Below are 20,856 nucleotides of genomic sequence, written 5' to 3'. Positions count from 1 at the left end.
AAAATAAGGACCATGAGTGGACACGGAGGAATATTTGCAGAGTCTCTGGTAATGCTACTCTTTGTTTCTTAATATTTTCTTTATTGCAGCTGACCAAGGAGGAAACAACTAAAAATAACTACTTTAATAAAAGCTGCAGTTTGCAGCATAGATACATTAAGGTGTATGTATTTTTGTAGATTTGTCAGACTCCATTTCAAAAGTTGCCTTTCATGCTGCTACACAACAAGACTGAAAAAGTAATTTACAGGTGCAATTAAGAATGCCATGTTTGGGGAATAAAGGGAAAGTATTTTTAACAAAAGCAGGCTTGACAGTTGAGTAGCTCAGCTTCACTGTGATTCCTGAAATCAAGCTGAAGGCAGCAGCTGCGATATACTATTAATCCTCAAATCTGTTAATCAATTAATATGTTTGTAGAGGCTAGGTTACCTCCCTGCCCAAGACTGTTTTTTTGTTGGCTCATAGTCCAGATAAGCCTGAGGACTTAAGCCAGATCTGCAGAAGAAGGTATTTTGCCAGCAGAGTGATGCAGTTTTAGCCACAATGCCCCCACGGCATGCCTGTCCCAGCCCAGCTGCAGCATCCCTCTGGCTGGATTGATGAAAATGGTCAGAAATGACAATTCACCACATCCCTGGTTAATGCAGATGCTGTGCTGGAAGGCTGGGTGGAGGGGACTTGGGTTAACTCAGCCTGCTTTGTGTTTGTTCTTTGGAGGTGTGCAGTTAAACTGAGCACAGATTTCTCCTAAACTCTTTGAAATGAACTCTCACCACGACCTGCCAAGTTCTTGTTTCAGGCAAAGTTCTGTTCTTCACCTTGAACGAATGCCTAATAGAGAAGAGAGCTCTCCTGAATAAGACTAACTGGCCATTCTTATAAGGGTAGAGTGGAAGAATATTATCCCTTTACAAGTGCAGGGAACTGTGATGGACAGACACTGTTTTTTAAAAAATATTGGCATACAGAGGTTTATTCACTTGTTTGCATGATGGACATTCCAGTTTATTGACCTGCATTCACGTATACATGCAGAATCTTAAGGTGACAACAGCATGACCTGTGCAGTGCATGAAGATTCAAAGGGAAACATCCATCATTAAAAAACAATAGAGAAACCATTTGTTCATCACAATGACTGAAATATAGAAATATTTGCATACTGTATTTGGCCGTACTTACTACAGACAAGACTTAATAATGTACAGAAGGGTCATCTGAAAGAAACTGTGTGGGATGTGACATTTTCTGGGGCTTCTCTGCTAAGTGTTAATTTGGATGTTGCAACGTGCAGACACTCTGTAATAGATCCATTTGGGTATTATTTAGAGGTGTCATACTCAGTGCCTTTTTTTAATACGGCTTCGTTCCCTGTGAATGCTAAAGTGGTTATATACAGATGAGAACCTCTCCAATGATAGACACAGTCGGGATGCCTTTAAGACTGTGTCAAAGGCCTTTGAAAATGCTGATCTCCAAGTGTGATTACTGAAAAAAGACATTGAAGACACTAGAACTGCATAGTTGACAGAGAGTGGATCAAACCTGGATTTTCAGTTATAGGATGGATAAACCCTCGTGGCAGTCTGTCCCTGTGGCAGTCAGCCAGCTCGAAAGATGGATCTCAGTGTAGCGAAGGGAAAATGCACATCTCTGTTACCCTGCTTTGTGAAGGCTGTGCTCGTAGAGAATACTCTAACTACTCACCAAGCAGCTTTCATCCTCAGCAGGAGGCACAAGCACAAGTTTTTTACTTCTGAGAGTAAATCTAATTTGTCAAGACCTTACAGAATCAGGTCCCACTCTTGCCCCTTGGTCTTTCCAATCTGTTGCCTACCACCCTTTGCCTGCTCTGCTGCTTACCTGCAAGCCCCTCTGCTCCTCATAGCTCTGTCATCCTTTTTCAGGTATTGCCTTAAGCCACTGCCATGCAACTGATGGAAAATGGTAACAGTTATGTTGAAAGAAAGTTGGCTTCAGCTGACATTTTTGTGTAAATTTTGAGCTATCAATTTCATAGGGGATTTGTAAATGTACAAAGTCTGTCCTACCACCTGTCTTCTGCTTGCTTTCACATTTGAGAGAGATGTACTGGTTTTAAGGCTAGGAGACATCACTTTAGGCTGACCACCTGCATAAATCAGATCATCTGACATCCCTTTATACAGTCATCTTTCAGGATCAAGAAGAGCATTTGTGACAGATACTGTCTTTTAGCAAGAAAAAAGAATCTCCCTTTGATTAAGAAAGATCCACATAGTTCAAGACAATCCTTCTGAAGTTGTTCCACTGTTGTCCAAGAAAAATGTATTATACCTTCCACATGATTGTTATCACACATCTGATATTTTTCCTCAGGAGTTAGATTCTGAGCCCATTACACATTCAATTAGGTTATAACCACCGCAGAAGGGAGGCCGCTTTGCTATCTACACATGCATTGCTGCTGCCCAGAATTCAAATATTAGTAAACAAAGTATACAAGTTTCATAACTGTAAATGTTCTTGTCACAAACTCAGCCTTGAATTATTTTGGATAGTTTATTCCTGAAGCTGCCCACATAGTCTGGGAAGGGAAACGGAAGATATATTTTCCAATATACTGCTGTACAGAAAATGTGCTTAGATCTTTGCATAATATTCCTGGGTTTTATTATTTACGTATAAGAGTTTAGTTCTCTGTGTATGAGCTTATTTTAAATGAAAATATATGATGTTTAAGTGGAAATCAGAGACGAATATGGGATAAAAACCTCTGATGAAATATGAGGAGGTGGAATTTGTCCATATTGAAAACAAAATGAAAGTATTCTGTCAGCCTTTGTTTTACCTTGTTTATTTTTTTTAGCCTAGCCTGCAGTTGTCTGTGTGCTTGCAGAGAAATCAATCTGTGCCTTGGGAAGTGGGATCTTTCCCTGGCGAGGGGAGACTGATTGATTGTTTCATATATTGAGACCATAGGTTTGATGGGAAATGTATAGGAATGGTGGCAGTACTGGAAATGTGACGGTATTGGCTTCTTTACTAAAATATATGCCATACAACACGTGCTCCTTTTTCAGATAAAAAGAAAAAGCCCTCTCTCTGCTGTGTATTTCTCTCCTCTCTGCTATGCAGTTCTCTCCTTTCCCTCCAAATGTTTCAGTATGGCTTGTTTTAAGCACAAAATAAGAAATCATGCAAGATAAGAACTGTGGGAAAGCTCTTCCATAGGCATATTTAGTGGCTTCAAAATGATTCAGAGATTTGGTTATTCTGGTATTGGGATGGGGGTCTTTGTTTTTTTTTTTTTCTTTAGTGTAGCACTATTTCTCATGGAATGGCCAACCCAAACCACATGACAAAAATTTCATTTTAAATTACTGAGGATAAAATATTGACTTCGCTAAAATCAAGGGCAAGTGTTGCATTTGAATTAAGACCAGGATTCTTCTTGTCCAGGTACCTAATAGTAGCTCAGCAATGAAAAATGTTGGGTACAGCATGCTTCAAAGTATGACTGCTCCCTAGTTTTCTCTTCATTGGGAAAAAAACCAAGGCAACAAGCCTCCTGTCTTACCATCTCTGATTGACAAGTGATCACCACCAGCAAAGTTATATTGTATGTCACTTGCTGTCCTTGCATCTGTATTAATCAGCATGAAAAAATAAAAATTTAAATGAGATTCTTTAAGGAATGTTCCTAACCCAATTATTACTTTAGTGAAAATAAGTAACCTCATGCTACTGAACAGCCTCTCCTGCTCCATTATGTAGTCATGCCAGTGTTTGTGCTGTTTCCGTAGAGTACAAGATGTTCTTAAAGATTTGCCTCTGTGTTTACTCACTCCTGTATAGCTAAACACTAACCTGGACTCATATGGGAAAGAAAAAGATCAGTATCACCAGAGCATCACTTTACAATTACCTTGCCCAAGTCCTCTCCGGCTCCAAACAGTGTTCAGCTAATACGCACTAAACTTACAGCCACTGTCACTACTAATAATTACCAGGTGAAAGCATCTTTCCATTGTGGCCATTAGGTGGTAACATCACCTAACAGAAATGCCGTCACTGTCCTTTGTGTAGGAAGAGTGCTACAGCTCTGCAGTGCAGGGTGTGAAGACATGTTAAACCAGGAAGATGATTCTTAAACAAAAAATATTAACCACAATTTCATAGAAGATGCTGTCTTCATTAAAAATACAGGAGTTCAATGCAAAGGTTTATAGCAGCAGATCTTGAGAAAGGAGGAGGCAAAATACTTTTGTGTTGGTTCTGGTAGCAATAAGCAATTAAACTGTTCATTCCAACTTGAAGAATTACAGCCTAGGAAGCAGATCAGCTTTTGGGTTAAGCTGTGTTTTGGTCTAGCCCAAAACCAAGTGATCTGGCCCCAAATGGGTCTGTCTTGCCCACAAGGACATTTTTGATGGTGTGGAAAAAACATGCTTAATGTGAACGGCATATCAGCTCCTCTCTGCTTCAGCGATCCCTTATGGCAGGAGCTCCAAGGTATAAGAGCAATTATGCCGATGCCTAGAGGAGCTAGCAGGAACTTCAGAGGCCTGTCTACACGAATAAATGTGAGCAAGGTCTTCTGCTTGAGTGTAGGAGAGCAGACTTGAATTCAGAAGTCATGCAGACCTATTACCACAGACAGAGCCAGCGGGCCCTGCTGTGAACTGGGTCAGGTCCTGCACCATGCTTTAGGATCAGAGCCCAGCAGCATGCGCCTTCACCACCCACCAAACACAACCTCAGGAGAGCAAAGAGCTGGAGATGAAACTCCTGCCTTTCCAGGGCAGCCACATTTCTATACGACAGCGTTTTATGAGATCCAGGTGCAGCAGCAGCAGACTGGGATTTACTCTTTCTGAGCTGAATGGGATTCTGTAGCACTCTTACGATTAAAAATACATGTGTGCATGAATGCTTGCAGGATAGACAACTAAGTGATCTCAACAGGCAAAAAAAATCTCCCCTCAAATTTCTGTACCCCGCAGTCATTTTACTGCCAGGTTGGCACATATGCCCTTTGAAGTCTCTAGCATCCAAGCACAGCTGGGTGCAGTGGGGTTTCACGCAGGAAGATTAAAGATGTCGTGTTCTCTTACTCAGCAGCAGCACGGAGAGACTACAAAAAGTGCATTCTCCTGCAAACAAGCCCAACTGTAAATCAGAAATGTAAGCTAACATCAAATGAACAGAAGCACAGGCTTGTTCATAGGCAGTGCTTAGGCGAGGCGTTGGTGAAACTGGAAAGCACACATATAAAGCAGAGCCAGCAGGAGCGACCACAGAGCAGATCAAGAGAGGTGTAAGGTCACATGTGATAGCGTCAGGAAGACAAGTGAGGTTTCTGCTCCGATAACCTGAGAATCATGCTCCTAACTGGAAAACGCCACCTGTTATTAAAGCTCCCAAAGGCTTGTGTTAGACCCAAGGAGAGAGCAATCACCTGCCCTCTACTGCAGATGACTTGCTGTATTTTGACCATTTGGGCAGACCTTTTTCATGCCAGGAGCCTGCCTCAGGCAGGCTGGCAGCAGTGCTGAAAATTCCAGCCATGCGATTCCTACCTGCCTGAGAAGGCAGGTGGGGGAAAGCAGGTTGTTTTGTTTATGCTAAAAATGCCTAGCAGGCTTGGGGAGACATTCTGGCTCCCATGCTTTGAAAAAGGGGCTTCACATTGAGCAAGGGGTGGCACCTGGGGTCTGCCCCTTTTTGTTCCCCATCAAAATGCACCCACTTTGTCCCATTTCAAATTAAAAAACTAGTTTTTAAGCACATGCTTAGTAGGTACATGCTATGTCTCTGCAGGTCTCTGAGGCTTACATCCACACTGGTGAGGCTGCAAATGAGATGCACAGGGCTTGCCCTGCCAACCAGGCTGTCATGCATTGCTGCAGGCTGCTGAGGTTGTGGGGACTGAGGCACAGGGGAGGAAAACTTGGGTAGAGCGAAACCATCACTGTCTCAAGCCCTTTGCTTCTCAGCAAGCAGGCTTGTTGTGCTAGTCAACTTCCCTATGCATCCAAGACATCATGCAGACACCGATTTGCCCTGCAGAGTCCACTTTTAGGTGTTGGTAAAGCCTCAAATACAAGACAGGAGGAGGAAGTGATCCAGCTTGGGCGCTCAGGTGGAATGGGATCAGTGTGGATTCAGATCATCCCTCTCTCCACAGTGACCCGCTCCAGGGACAGTGCTTACTAAGCGTTGAGTGAGCCCAGCCCCTGGGTACCCTTCATGGTGCAGTAGACATGATATCTCCAGCAAAAAGGAGTTCTGTTTCATCAGCTTCATCACATTCCCACTTCTGGCCATACTCTCCCACAACTTTCTTACTTGGCCCCAGCTCTTGCAAACTACCTACCTGAGCCATCATATCTCACTAGTCCTGAAGATAACTAACTCGGCAAAAGTAAACTGGGTCTGCTTTTTCAGAAAACTGAATTGCCAGAGCCATTGCTGGTAAGTGAGTGGTGATTTAAGCTCACAGCGTAAGGCAGCTGCCTCAGGAAGCACAACCTGGTTTCCGGCTGTTTTCCAGTTTGTGCTGGATTCATCATAAGGTACTGAACTGTGCGTTGGAAAGGCTGGCTCCTATGGTGATGCTCTTTACAAAGGAAGACACTATTTGTGCTGTTCAGTGAAGGGGCTTAGAACTTCAGGTGGCAAGGGAAGTCATAATCCTCCAGCCAAGATGAAGCTGCCCAAGTGTCTGAAGGTGGCAACTCGCTAGAAAATCCTCTTCTCAAAGCTTCCCCTGGTCTTGCAGTTGCTGATAGATGGTGCTGTGTGCCTAAACCAGCCTTCTGGTGAAACATAAGGGAGGAAATAATGATCTCATGATGAGGATTTGGATAGGGGCCTAAGAAGATGGGAAAATCATGCCAGCCAGTATAGGACAGCTGGCAGTGGTGTGGGATACCCTGCAGGAAAGGGCTTGATCATCATAAGTAAGTAGCATGTGGTTACTGGCAGCGCAATGTAACACAACGTCAGCTTATTTTATTAAATGGGCATCACAAATCCCATTAGAATGTTCAGAGTTTGGGGGAAACAACAGAAATACATACAAACCATTAAGACAGCAATAATGCATGTGAAGAGAGGTGTTAAAATCAAATTGCTAGTATTACAAATTTTAAGACTTTGCATTTACTGATCTTTGAGTATTTGCACCCTTTTGTCAGGGTTTTGGGGTTTTTTTTTTTGGTTGTGTTTTTTTGTTTTTTAAACGTGCGTGCATTCTGAATGTGAATAATAAAACAAGGGAATGAAAACAAGCCAAAAATAGCTCAGAAATAGGAGTTCAGAAAAAAATGTTTTGAAGCAAAAGAAGAGTCCCAAGAGACTGCAGTGAAAGGAAGAATGGCTCGAATGAAATCAGGCTGTGGTAAAAAGACATGTTTCAATGTACTACAGTCCCTCTCCATCTTCTTTCCTATTAGACCTGTCTCACAGACTTGCCATATAATTCCAGGTTTATTTAAAAATATACTGGAGGCAATGGAAAAGAAAAAGGAATAGGCTTTCTTAGAGAGAGATTTTTTGGTATCTCTCTGCAGCAAGGAAACAGTGTGGTCAGATAACATTGCCAAACTAACCTACTTCTCACTGTTCTTATCGTGAGAGCAATAAGGTTAATCCCATAGTGAAGGCAGCAGAGTACTGTCAGTTAGTGAAGTGAAGAGGATGAACAGACCAACAGACATCATTTCTTATCTGACAGGGTCATCCAGAAGCTGCAAAAAATATCACCAGTATGTAAGCATGGGGGAGAGGGGGCTGGGAAGAGGAGAAAGACTGTATTTTAGGCTATTTTCTATGGAAAATATAATCACCAATATTTATTAATAACATTGACCAAAGTGATGGTGCAACCAATTCACAGAATCATAGAATCAGAGAATCATAGAATCATTTGGTTAGAAAAGACCTTTGAGATCATGGAGTCCAACTGTACCTGTCCACTACTTAACGATAGCCCCGAGCACCTCATCCACTCAACTTTTAAATATCTCCAGGGATGGTGACTCAGCCGCTTCCCTGGGCAGCCTGTTTCAGTGCCTGATAACCCTTTCTGTGAAGAACTTTTTCCTGATATCTAATCTGAACCTCCCCTGGCTCAATTTGAGGTCATTTTCTCTCATCCCATCACTTGGGGAAGAGACCAATACCCACCTTGTTACGACCTTCTTTCAGGTAGTTGTAGACAGTGATAAGGTTTCCCTCGGGTCCCTTTTCTCTAGGCATTTCTCTTCTTGAGACACAGAGGATGAAATGTGTCCCAAACCATGCATCGAGGCCAATGAGACTCAAAGCCAGCAACAAAGAAACTTTCCCTAAAGCAAAGGTGTTTGTCCTGGAACTTGGGGCTGGTCCTATCACTATCAGGAGGACTCTGGATCAGTCAGAAGAAATAGTATGCAATTCAAAATGTTTTGGAAAGAAGTGGCTGATGACTTAAATGTTCTTTTTTCTGTTTGGAAGGAAAACATGACTCCTGCAGTGTTCTTAGAACAGGCTGCAGAAAATGATCTAGAGTGCCGAGTGCCTCTGTGCTAAGGCTAGTGACCAGGGCAATATGGCTGGGAGATTCTGTAAAAACCTCATTAATAGAAAAGAATAATTTTCTGGGCATTGGAAACACAGTTCAATGCTGCCATGTTCTTGATCAAATGGGTCATTTTAGTGGATCATTAAAATCTTTACGGTACTTCTTTGTAAAAGATAAAGTGGCCTCTCCTCCAAGCCCTGGCCAATTTCCAATTTATCTATTTGCCTACTTAAATAAGTTGATGCCAGGTCTCAGTATTCTACCATAAGTCTTGTTGTAGTTGGTGGGTTTTTTTTTTCCTTAAAAATCCAGCTTTGGAAGTCCTGTGATTACACAAGCATTTAATCTACACTATATTTAAAAATAATATTGTGTTGATATGCATGAAAACATGAAACCTAATAAAGGTTGAAGGAAAGAAGCCAAGATCAAGCTTTTTAATACACTTTTCTGTGGTTTGAATTTCTGAATATGTTTGAATGGCCATTACTAATGCTATCTCCCACATTTTAATGAATACAACACAGTTTTCTCAACAGCTACTGTGATGAGATGCAAAAGCAAAGGCGTCCCTCTGCTACTCTCATTATTCAATCTTGGGCAAAATTTACAATAATAATAAAAAAATTCAAACACTTAAAAATTCAGTGGTGCTTCAAGACAGAGATTTTTCTCTCTGTTTTGTTCAGATCAGTTTAGCAGCCAAACGTGCTCAAGCCAGTTTAGGTAGTTTTAGAAGTTGCTGGGTTTAAAACCATTACACGTAATCTCAGAGATCACACAGCGTGAACAGAGACACCTGAGCAGTCACCAAACATGGAGCAATTTGCAAAACTGTTTAAGAATCACATAAAATTTTATTTGCTTATCCCAAACAATATCTGCTTACCCTGAAAAACGTATACAAAGTGCTGGAGGCTCTGAAGACTGTGCTGGCCAGCAGTAGGCTCAGTGACTAGGATTTTTCCAGTAAGCTCCTTGACTGGCTCCTGTCTGTTGTTTCTCAACCTCAGGCTCAGAGTGGCTTTCTTTTGCATTGCTCCCAGATTTCTGCCTCAACACACAGGCTTGTAAGACTATAGCCCAGCCTCATGCTGGGGAAGTGATGAAACCTGCCAGCTCCATCCTGTTATCCTGCTGCAGGCATCCCTCCAATTAGCAATCCTCATTACGCTAAGGCGCTTGATGGGGCTTTACACCGTGCGTGCAAGGAGCCCTGCTCACTGCTCCTGACCCCCGAGCTGTCTGGGGAATAGGTCTGCTGATGACATTAATTAACATCGTTCAACAAGATTTCGACACCAAGAATTTACCATTGTCACCAGTGGTGATGAAAGACATTTAACCAAATGATATCACTTGCGCAGACTTGCTTAGCTGGAGTCCTCGGGGATGCTGCGCAGCCATGCGCTGCAGAGAGCTCCTAGCACCAGTGCACCACTGGAGGCAAACCAAGCCCGAAGACAAGCCTTAAGCACTTTCATGATAACACAAAGGGTGTTTTAAAGAAATCAATATCACTGCTGATGGGAAGAACACAGGAAAACACCACAGTATCAGCTGCATATACAGCAGCTGTGGTTTTAGATGGCAAATAGTAGAAAGGGGTACCACAGGTGTGTCAATAGAAAAGGATACTTATTTGAAGGTAAATGCTTCTAATAACAGTGCAGTAGTTGCAAGCTCTGCAGAAACTGGGAGGTGATCTAGTGGCAGGTGTCCCTGTCCATGGCAGGGATGTTGGAACTAGATGATCTTTAAGGTCCCTTCCAATTCAAACCATCCTATGATTCTATTAAAAGTATGTGTTTGACTACAACCCCGGGGCAACATTGCTTTAGTCTGTAAAACAATCTGGAACAGAAATAAAGATTGGTACTGGAAAAAACATCAGTCACCTTTCACCACTGCCTTTGAAAAGAAGTGATGTTATATTTTTACACAACTTTTTTACTACTTGTCAAAAACTTCTGTCCCTTGCACTGAGAAAGTGACCTCTTCTAGGAAGATACTGCACTCAGTTTAACCCTGAGCATTATATTCTTCTGTCAATCATTTCTTCCACCACTAGAGCAATGATTTTCTGCAATAACCTTGTACTTGAGTCAATCCAGTCTCTGGATTTCACCAGACAGCATTTTATCTCAGCAGTTTCTTGAGTCGTAGTGATATATTAGGTATCCAGAGGTGGTTCCTGCGCTTTGAATTACCTTGGCCCAGAGGCACCGAGTGCCTGAAGTTCTGCAGAGCCCCAGCTCCCACATGAGGCTTGTTGCAAACTGACGAGCTGAACAAGCTTGAGCTGTGGGGATAGGATCAGGGGGAATGAGTATAAACTGGAGAGGGGCAGATTTAGACTGGTCATTAGGAAGAATTTCTTCACCATGAGAATGGTGAAACACTGGCACAGGTTGCCCAGGGAGGTTGTGGCTGCCCCATCCCTGGAGGTGTTCAAGGCCAGGCTGGATGGGAGATATCCCTGCTCATGGCAGTGGGGTTGGAACTAGATGATCTTTAAGGTCCCTTCCAACACTAACTATACTATGATACTATGATACTATGATACTACCACAAGCTGACCACCTTTTGCCATTACCAACATAGCAGTAGACCATAAATCATAGAATCGTGGAATGGTTTGGGTTAGTAGGGACCTTAAAGATCACTTAGTTCCAACTCTCAATTATCACCCGGGTTTAATAAATTATCTAAATCATGGCTGTTTCATGTAGCTTTACATATGTGCTCTTCACTTCTGTCCCTTTCAGCTGTATTCTGCAACTAGCTATCCAAAAACCTCAGCTGGTTTTAGTTAAGTTGCCATCAAAGTAATACTCATGAAAGGGCACATTGATTCTGAAGAACAAGCATTTGCTCCCAACAGAGGGCATTTAAGATTTCTGATACTTGAAACATGGGGCAGTAAGGAAAAAACAGTCAAAAGCAGTGACAGAAAGGACAGAATAATTTTGATTCCCAGTTGCATGGGAGTTGAGCTGGGACACAGCTTTCTATAGGAGTGCATCACAGGGGTCTGGAAGGTGCTGCTCCTTCTTTGTCCTCCCAAAACTGTGGCTCCTGCAGAGAGCAAGGAGTGCTTTGGCTGGATGGACCATGTCACTTTTTCATGATACTGATGATTGTCTCTTCAACTAGGGTGAGCAGAGAGGCCTGAGCATTAACTTGAGGGTGCTGGGGAGGCAGAAGGATGCAGGGAAAAGGCATTGGTTGCAAATCCAAGAACTTTTTTTTTGCAAGGGGTAAGACAATTGGGGCAATCAGGAACAGTTGCCTGAAGTTACAATTGAGGCTGGGAAACTGCTGAGGGACCAGCCTGTGCTGGTGCTGATTCTGCAATTTAGGGCCAATGGTAAAACCAGCCATCGGGCTTTCTCCCACCCCCACAATTAGCCATGCCTGAAATAGCACTAACAGGCTCCACATCTCATCTCAGGGAGGTGGCACACCACTGCGTGCCTCCCTCGCCATATGCACGCATATGTTTTCAATAAATGTACTTATATACAATGACAATATATACAGTATGTACAGTGTATGTGTGTGTATATATCCATATATCAGCTGCAACCAATGTGGAAACAACCCTTGGATGAGGGAGCTGAGGCCCCAGCGCTTGCCAGATTTCTCACAAGTAGATTACAGAGAGAGCCCAGCCCTCCCTCGCTGACTCTCGCCTCCCCCTAAATCCCTCCTGTGCTTGTTGCTGTACTCTGGCACAGCTTCAGCAGGAGGCGAGATGCCCGTATCGTTCTCCTGAGTGTCATGGGTCTTTGCTGTAAGGGAAGAAAGAAGTTTGTGTCCAAGACAGAGAATTTGCTGGGCTTCATCTGGGGCACTTCTGACATTTGCAGGGGACAGAGCTGAGAGCAGCTGAATTCACTGAGGGGAGTTTATTAAACCTGAATTAGGAAAAAGCAGCATAAGTTTAGACACCATTACAGTTATGATCCTGCTGAGCGAGTTCTTTTAGTTTGTGCATTTGGCTTTTGGTCCCAAAGTCCTTGTTATAAGCTAAACGTGTCTGTTAGAAAAAGACACCTGAATTATTTTTTAAAGCAGACTAGTTAAAATACATTGTGGTTTTCTGTGGCCTTGGAGGCTGGAAGGGAGGGAGGCTGGAAGGGAGAGAAGCTGGAAGGGAGGGAGGAAGGGAGGGAAGAAAAAGAGAAAAAAACCCCCAGAACAAAGAGTCATTTTTGATTGATTCTGATCCCTTTTCCCACCAAGACAAACCCTCAGTTTTCATTTGCTGCTACAGACAACGGAGAACCTGGCCTAATAGGTAATGTTAAATGATGTGCTACAGATTTTTTTTTTAATTCCCCTGTAAGAAAATCCTGCGTTGAGTTGCTGAAAGGTCCTTTACTATTTCAACCGGATTACGCGCAACCACAAAAAACTCCTCTCGCCATGCCAAACGAACGGGATGCGAGGCTTCTCCTACCGAAACGCCTCCCAGCTCAAAGCAGGGAATTCCCGGGGGAGCCCCCGAAGCTCGCAGCGTTCCTCAGCCGCCCTCGCCCCCCACCTCCCCGCCCATCACCCGTGGCGTCGGGGCGGGCGGTCTCGCCCCTTCCCTGCCCCTCCTCCGTCTCCGTCTCCCAAATCCATCCTCTCCGTTTCCTCTCGCCCAGGTGGGTCGCCGTGCCGTGCAGCCATGCAGCCGCCGTGCCCCCGCGGGACCCTGCCCGGGGCTGCCTTCTTCCTCCTCCTCCTCCTCCTCTGCCTCCTCCCGCTGCTCTGCGGGGCCCCCGGTGAGTGAGCGAGCGAGCGCCGGGGTGCGGGGAAGACGAGCGTCATCGTCCTGGGGAGCGGGCAAAGCCTCTGGCATCACGCGTGGCTGCGGGGAAAAGCTTTCCTCTGGCATCACGCGTGGTTGTGGGCAGAAACCGCCTTCTGGCATCACGCCTGGCTGCGGGGGAAAGGCCTTCTTCAGGCATTGCGCGTGGCTGTGGGCAAAAGCCCTCTGGCATCACGCGTGGGTGAAAGCGTTCAGTCACTTGCGCAAGTTGAGCATCTTTTTTAAAGCGCTTGTTTTCCGAATGGATAAAAGCGTTTTGGAGCAGGTCAGCACGTGCAAATCTGCTGTCGCTAAAGCCTTGGATCCCTTCTGGGAGAGGGCTTTTGCAGGATGACAGCTGTGATGGGCTTTGGGGTTGCCTGTGAGGGAAACTTTTGAAGCACTGCAGTTGTTAACATGCCCCTCACTCGCCAAAAAGAGTTTTCCAGGGTTATCGTGCCACCCTGGACACTGTGTCATGCCTGGTACTGGCACCAGCTGTAGTTTTCTGCTGAAAAATATAAGCATTTAATTGTCGAAGAAGGCCAGTATTGAAGTTCCCTTGCCAAGAAGACCTGGCAGAGTATGCTGGAGCGTCTGAAGCTTCCCTGTAGCATATGTTGCACTCGAGCGTGGAAATGAGAGCAGAGGGAGGCTCTGGGGGAAACTTGCTGCAGAGTTTTGCCTGTTGGGCTGGAGCGATGACAAAACCCAGTATTTTTTGACATATGATCTTTCTTTTGTTGTTATTTCCTTCTTAATAAATGCGTGTGTTTTATTTTTACGCTCATCTAGATGTTTCAAGGGGAAATAAGCTTAAATTGATGCTTCAGAAACGTGAAGGTAAGTAAAGATACAGTAAAGTGCTTTCCCTTGTTTTTGCTTTGAGTCAGTTGCTATCAAAGCTGCCCATGTGCTGTCAGTCTGTCTCCAGCTCAAAGAAGGTGGTCAGAGGAGCAGCGTACAAGCACCCGGTTCAAAGCTCATAGCTCACAGCCACTCTCCACATACTGTACGAAATCCTCCTGTGCATACAGAGCCAGTGCCTGTGTGTCCATCTGGGACTTGCAACTGGCAAGGCTCTGCTTATCACAGCCCCCTCTGAAAACCAGGGTTCTCAGCCTCAAGCAGTGCGCCTGCATTTTGCTCTGCCAAGTCTACAGCACCTATTGTTTCCACTGTGTCTGTGGCGGATGTAGCGTTTATCTGGTTTATTCTGGGAAGTCATAAGGTTTTCCAAGGAATTATAATACATAGAAATACTGCTGGCTCAGGTGTAGAGGAGAAAATGTGTAAAACAGGCTTGCTTGAGATGCCTTGACTTGTTCCCTTTGTTCTCTTGGCTCCACATGTGCTTCCTTCTTGGAAGACTGCTCTTTCTATGGGAGAGATAATGGCAGAGGGCCCAGCAGGCAGATGCACTGAATGGCTCGCTGGTTGAGGAAAGGGGATGGAAACGGAGCTGTCTGGGGACAAGCAGCACTGCAGCAGATGGAAGGCAGACTGAAACACCACAGAAGTTTTGTTTGCCTCCCCTCAGCCTGCTTTGTGGCTGAGGCAAAAAAGTCTACACCACCTACAGAGGGGACTCCTCCTTTCTGTTACCCTGCCTAACTTCTCATGGGTTTTTCCTGGCATCAGCCACCACCACCCCTTACCAGTCTTAAAAATGTGTGCCCCATCCATAACTGTTTTCCTTGTGAATAGGTTCCCTGCCTCCCTGTTCTGCAGTGCTTGGATGCAGACAGGAGTGATCACTTGCCACAGCCACTCTCCCTATGCCCCAGAAGCGATCGGCTTGTTTGGTCCGGTCCCCCAGGGGGAGGCTTCCCAAGCATGCAGACAACGTGGCCTTGACCAGAAAAACTGCAAAGCGTTGAATTGATGGTGGAGGGAACTTACAGGCCCTTAATTTCAGCCCCACTCCCGTTTTCCAGCTGTGTGCTAAATCCAGCAGGCTAAGTATACGTACAGATTCCCTTGCAGGTAGTGTCCCTTGTGTGAGACTCATTCACGCGATATTTGTTCAGCTGTCCTGCTTCGCAGTAAGAACACCCAGCTCGAGCGCAGTGTTATCAGTTTCCAGCTCATCACCACAGGGCAGCCTGCTGTTTCCCCTCTTCCTACGACAACTCAGCTATCGTATTTACCTCTTGTATCTCCTTCATGCTGCAGTCCTTTGACTCCTCCTGAAAGCCAGCGCAGATCCTGCTTCGATGGTTTTAACATGTCCACCTGACTTCCCCTTCTACTCTAGCCTCTTCCCTCGCATCCTCTGAAAATTCCCATCCACACCCATGTTTCTGGCGTCTCCTTCATTGCAATGAAACCTCTGAAGCCAAGATGTTCCTCCAACTCCTACACATGCTTCTTGTTTCTCAGGAAGACCAAACATCGTTCCGTGTTGTATCAGGCGAATCATTTCTGTGTCTAGCAGGGGGCTTGCCAGTCCTTGCAGCTGTTGTGCCTTTCGGGGGCACATAAATTCCTCTAGCAGCAGCAACAAATTGCCTGCCTCTTCGGTGGGGCAGGCTGGGCCACACGTCTGGGTCAAGGGCATTCCCGTGCATCCATCAAGCTGTGTGCTATGAAAGCCTGATGGGTTTTCATTTTCAGGCATACGTGGCATTTAGAAGCTCTCATTATTTAAAAGCTACATTTTTACGCAACAGATTAAAAAAAAATCCATCTTTTTGTGTGTGCCTCCCTTCACCGTAATAAGTTAGCAGCGTTTCTCCAGCTTCTTCCGGCTTTTTAACTTTACCTCTCATCCTCATTCCCGTTTCTGCAACGGCAGCACGCAGAGGGCAGTCTCCCACTTCTCTCCTCAAAGCACAAACACAGTGTGTTTACTCTCTTTCAGTTAGGGTTTATTTATTTAAATTTCTTACTTAGCTTATGTCTTTGAGTTCAGAACAACTTATATAAAATTCAAGACCATGCAGGTGACTGAGAGATCACATTACATGAATAATGCCTGGGTTTATTACTTTAACTGCTGTGACACACATCACACCGCCAAGCCCAAAGGTAATGGCATGATGTGAGAAGCATTTTTTCGGTGCAATATGCTTCGAGCTGACTAAAAATTTCCTGGCATGCTTTTTTTGGGGGGAATTAATTTCAGCCCCTGTTGCCACGAAGCCTGAGGTGTCAGTGAAAGAAACAGCGGCCAAGGAGTTTCTAAGCAGCTTAAGACGCCAGAGGCGCCAGCTGTGGGACAGAAGCCAGCCCGACGTGCAGCAGTGGTACCAGCAGTTCCTGTACCTGGGATTCGATGAGGCGGTGAGTGCAAGGCTCTTGAGTGTTGGTAGAACTTCAGTGTGAGAGGATGAGAGCGTGGATGCAGAGCTACGGGGGCACGTGGGGAGAAGCAGCGCTGTTCCTTTATTTAAAGTAGCAAATACTGCACAGACATGTAAGCTCTGTATTTGTTAGAGACTTCTCCATTACTTGATTAATAGAGAAAAATAACATCAAAATCTTGCGTGGAGCTTTTGCCTGCTATTGAACTTGAGCTTAATAAATTGCAACAAAGTTTGCTTTGAGAAATAGGCTGCCAGACCCCAAGCAATCAATTGTATTTCAGGAAATTAATTTGGCAGCCTCAACCTAATCAATTTGCTTTTTAACATGCTGAGAAATCCACACCATGGCCGTGATTGGCATTCCTCAATGAAACCTCACTAACTTTACGTACGTAATGCATACAACTGGGAATGTAAAAGGAAAACCGTTTGATAACATACAGCCAAGCTCACTTCAAATAAAAAGGATACTTTTTTTTTAAAAAAACCCAGTTAATTTGTAAAAATACTGGAGTTCCCAGCTCTGCACAAATCTCTACTACGTGCTGAAATAGGGTGAAAATGTGCATTTAGTTGCAGTCCCACATGTAGAATAATTTCTATGTTAATAAGAGGTAAAAATATTTATAGACATTGAATTCCTGGCTTGTGTCAGCTGTGTGAATATGTTTAATGAGATCGCATTGGCACAGGAAAGCTGGAGTGCATTTTGGACCTTCATGCTATGCGGATTGCTTAGAAGATGAATGCACTCATTTTCAAAGCTGGAACAATTAAGAAAATAATCCTTTGCTTAGCCTGAAATAATGAAGGATACTTTTTTTCTGTTGCTCCTGGACATTATGCAGATAAAAATGGCTTTTTAACAGCAGGGCTATATCCCCCTTGTTCCACCTTACAGCAATAGGAAAAATAGGAAAAGTGGTTTTATGCATCAGAAACTGAAGACTGGAGGCAAATGCTAAGAGGTAAAAAGGAGAAACCATGCAGATAAGATGAATTCTCCTCTGAGTGCCTGTATGCATTTAAAAAACTGAAATGAGGCCTATTGTGGGACACAATGAATCCACTTAGGTCTTCTTGAGTAATAAGACAAAGTTTTAACAATGAAATAACTGTTTGGTCCAGCAAAGGACTTGGGCCATACTTACCCATTGTGTATTTTGCAAAATTTTTTTTTCAAATCTCAGCCAAAAATATTTCCAAAGAGTCATTCAGATGGAAAAGCTTTGACTTGGCAAGTATTTGATGTCCTTGCATACTGTTATCCCTCTGCTGTTATGAGCAGAATTGAACTGCTTCTCCATTTCCATAGCTAGAAGGGTGTGCTGTATATTAATTTTTACCCATGCCAAATAGGAATGAAGGAGCACAGGCATAATGTGAGGGCCTGTTGCACTCACTTTGACTCAGGGAAGTGGAGAACCAGATCTTTCGATTTTTAAGTGCAAAACTTTGAAATGTTTTCATAGCCTACCACTGAAAAGGTAATAGAAAATATTAAAGATACTCAAGCATTTCAATTGCAGGTCCTTTCAGTTTAAACACCATACAGTGGGCAGAGAGGGTGGTGGTGGGTCCTAGGTGGTGCTGGGCAGTGCAATTCCTGCACTTAGGGCTCTGATAATTCTATAGAGAAGGTAGGTACAAGTCACAAAACCTCTTAGATCTAAAGATTTTGGCAAATATGCAAAGGATCAGTATTTCTGAAAGAAACAAAAGGTACCTCTTGCATTGCTTCCATTTCACTCTTTTTGTTGTAAAGTTTCAGGCTTGGAAAACAGCTATTTTCTTTTTTCGGCAGAAATTTGAAGATGACATGTCCTACTGGACAAGCTTAGGGCGTGCTCGTAACGAATACTATGGTGGATACTACCAACACCACTATGATGAAGATTCACCAATTGGCCCACAAAATCCACACACCTTCAGGCACGGAGCAGGTGTCAACTATGATGATTACTGATGCCATTTGTCCTACTACAGCTGCTGCCTATAGGGCTGCACTGGGTGAGGCTGAGTCTTCCCTCAGTCAGAATGACCCTGCTTTCCTTCTGTCCGTCTGAAACAGCAAGAGTAAAAGAACTGCCAGACTCTGAAGAAAGCAACATGTCTTTTTTATTATTGTTACTTAGTAGTACACTATATATGAAGTGTTATAGAAATCAAGCTTTTTTTGATAAAATAAACAGGTTGCCATTATTTAGTAGTTTGTAACAGTGAGTTTCATTCCAATTGTGTTGCTACAAATTCTTTTTTTAACGGGCTTTTTCATTTGCTTTTCTAGGATCAATTGCAAAATTACATTGTATCATCTAGTTTGGCTGTAGAATACACAATATAAGCCAATACATTTCAGATGTGCCTCCTCGTTCAGATTTGTGTCAACAAATAAATCCCTTTATTTTTTTGGGGGAGGGGAGAGGAAAAAACCCCACAAACTTTCCTCTTAATTGAAGTGCTGCCTTGTTGCCTTCTTGCTGTTGCAGAGGACTTCTACTTGCAAAGCCTGTGAAAGGAAAGAATTCTCCAGGGAAAGGGCTCAAAGCAGAAACCTGACTTTAGACGTAATTGCTGAGATGCAGAACATCTAACCTGAGTGGCCCTAAACCCTCCCTGGCACAATAACCCAGAGGTTATCTTTGATGAATACTCCCCTTTGTGTCCTTAGCTGCAGGCTTTCAGTGTAGCTCAAAACTGGGAACAAAAATAAGCTTTTTTAAGTGAAGTTAGTATCAGATAGCAACCAAGACAGTCCCCAGACATGATTTCCTACCATGAAGTTGTCTCTATCCCCAGTTCAGACTGGAATATATACACATTAGCTGAGCATCGAAACATATCAGAGACTGGGCATCTGTTAATGAAGTGTAGTGGATTAAAGAGGGGTTTTGTGTGGGTGAGGTTCTGTGTGTTAAGAACCCTGGAATACAAACAACTTTTCTACCACAGCAACATCAGCCACATTGCTGTTTCTATCATTACTAGAGAAAGCCCTAATGCAGGCTGAAGCCTAGGAGGCAGATTTCAGCTGTCAAGGGCTTCAGGAAGAACTTGGTGGGGAAAGGCACTGCTAAAGCTTGACAAGCACAGAGGATTAGGAAGGGGTAGGTGAGGAAGGCTGGCTGGCTCCATGACTTCAGGAGCTGAAGAATCAGGATAAAGAGAGATGAAATGTCTCCTGCAAACTACAGCAGTCAGAGAAGGCAGCGTGGAAGCTTAGCTGTCTGTCATCTAAAGCATACAAGGAATTTCCAAAGCATGGATCATGGTAACACTATTCTTTACACTTCACTTCTTTCTTAACTCTGAATGTATTTCCTAATATTTCACTTAAGAGCCCATCTCGCGTGATGGACTGGTGTCTAAGAGAGACAGCCCAGCGCTATCGTGCTCCCTGCAGGAACGCTTCCAGGTAGACAGCTCTTTGCTGAGAGAATCAAACTGAACAAATACTTCAGTCACTTCTCTGCATGCACATAAGATGTGCTAGCCTGAAAGCTCCCAAACCTCAGCTTTCGCCTAGGTTTTGAAGGGCTTCCTGTTAGCAGAATCCTTGCCAGTTTAATTGTTTTAAACGTATGTATTTCCTCGGCGGAAGATCCTTTAATCTGAGTCAAGAACTTTTTACACAGTTGGAAAACACCTATTCCTAGAAGAATACTTCCGTTTCATGTCCCATCAAGAAAGTGCACCAACTTTGGCAGTGTTTGAACCATGCTTGATAATTTCCATCATTTCCTGGAATTTACAACAACTGGGAATTCAGACCTGCTGAATAATGAAAATTTTAAAAAGTGCTGTAAATAAATACCATCCCTCCCTAGGCCTTCATAAGCTGTGTCCATCCCTGCAGGCTGACTCAGTCCAGCATCTTTTTGTGCTTCACAGGCTCACAATCAAGTCTATGATCTCTCTCTTCTGGATCCTCTTAAGTGAAAAAAAAAAAAAAATCTTTTCCATTACTTTGTGTTTTATGCTGAAGTGTCCCACCGTATACTGGGGTCTGGCTGGGACAGAGTTAATTTTCTTCCTAACAAAGTGTATGTTGCCATATTTTACCAGTGTTGACAACACACCAGTGTTTTTGCTATTGTTGAACAGTGTTTGTGCAGCATTAAGACCATCTGTCTCCTTGAACAGGTAGGGTAGAGGTGGGTGAGAGGCTGGGAGAGGACACAGGTGGGACAGCTGAC

At 43.9% G+C, this 20,856-nt stretch overlaps 1 protein-coding gene across 2 annotated transcripts in view; it reads left to right on the top strand.

Annotated features, from left to right (window-relative positions):
- The window catches only part of ECRG4 (ECRG4 augurin precursor), a 36,703-nt gene extending 17,657 nt beyond the window's left edge, over positions 1-19,046 (top strand). For both annotated transcript variants that reach the window (XM_054056429.1, XM_054056427.1), the window contains exons 2-5: positions 13,207-13,326; positions 14,148-14,195; positions 16,480-16,637; positions 18,465-19,046. In XM_054056429.1, coding sequence (XP_053912404.1) covers positions 13,230-13,326; positions 14,148-14,195; positions 16,480-16,637; positions 18,465-18,626 — 465 coding nt within the window. In that variant the 5' untranslated portion in view covers positions 13,207-13,229 and the 3' untranslated portion in view covers positions 18,627-19,046. The remainder of the gene's footprint in view (positions 1-13,206; positions 13,327-14,147; positions 14,196-16,479; positions 16,638-18,464) is intronic.
- Positions 19,047-20,856: the final 1,810 nt, after the last annotated feature.

The sequence above is a fragment of the Cuculus canorus genome, chromosome 1 (assembly GCF_017976375.1).
Source record: "Cuculus canorus isolate bCucCan1 chromosome 1, bCucCan1.pri, whole genome shotgun sequence".
NCBI classification, from domain to species: domain Eukaryota; kingdom Metazoa; phylum Chordata; class Aves; order Cuculiformes; family Cuculidae; genus Cuculus; species Cuculus canorus.
This window is presented reverse-complemented; position numbering and strand designations above follow the sequence as displayed.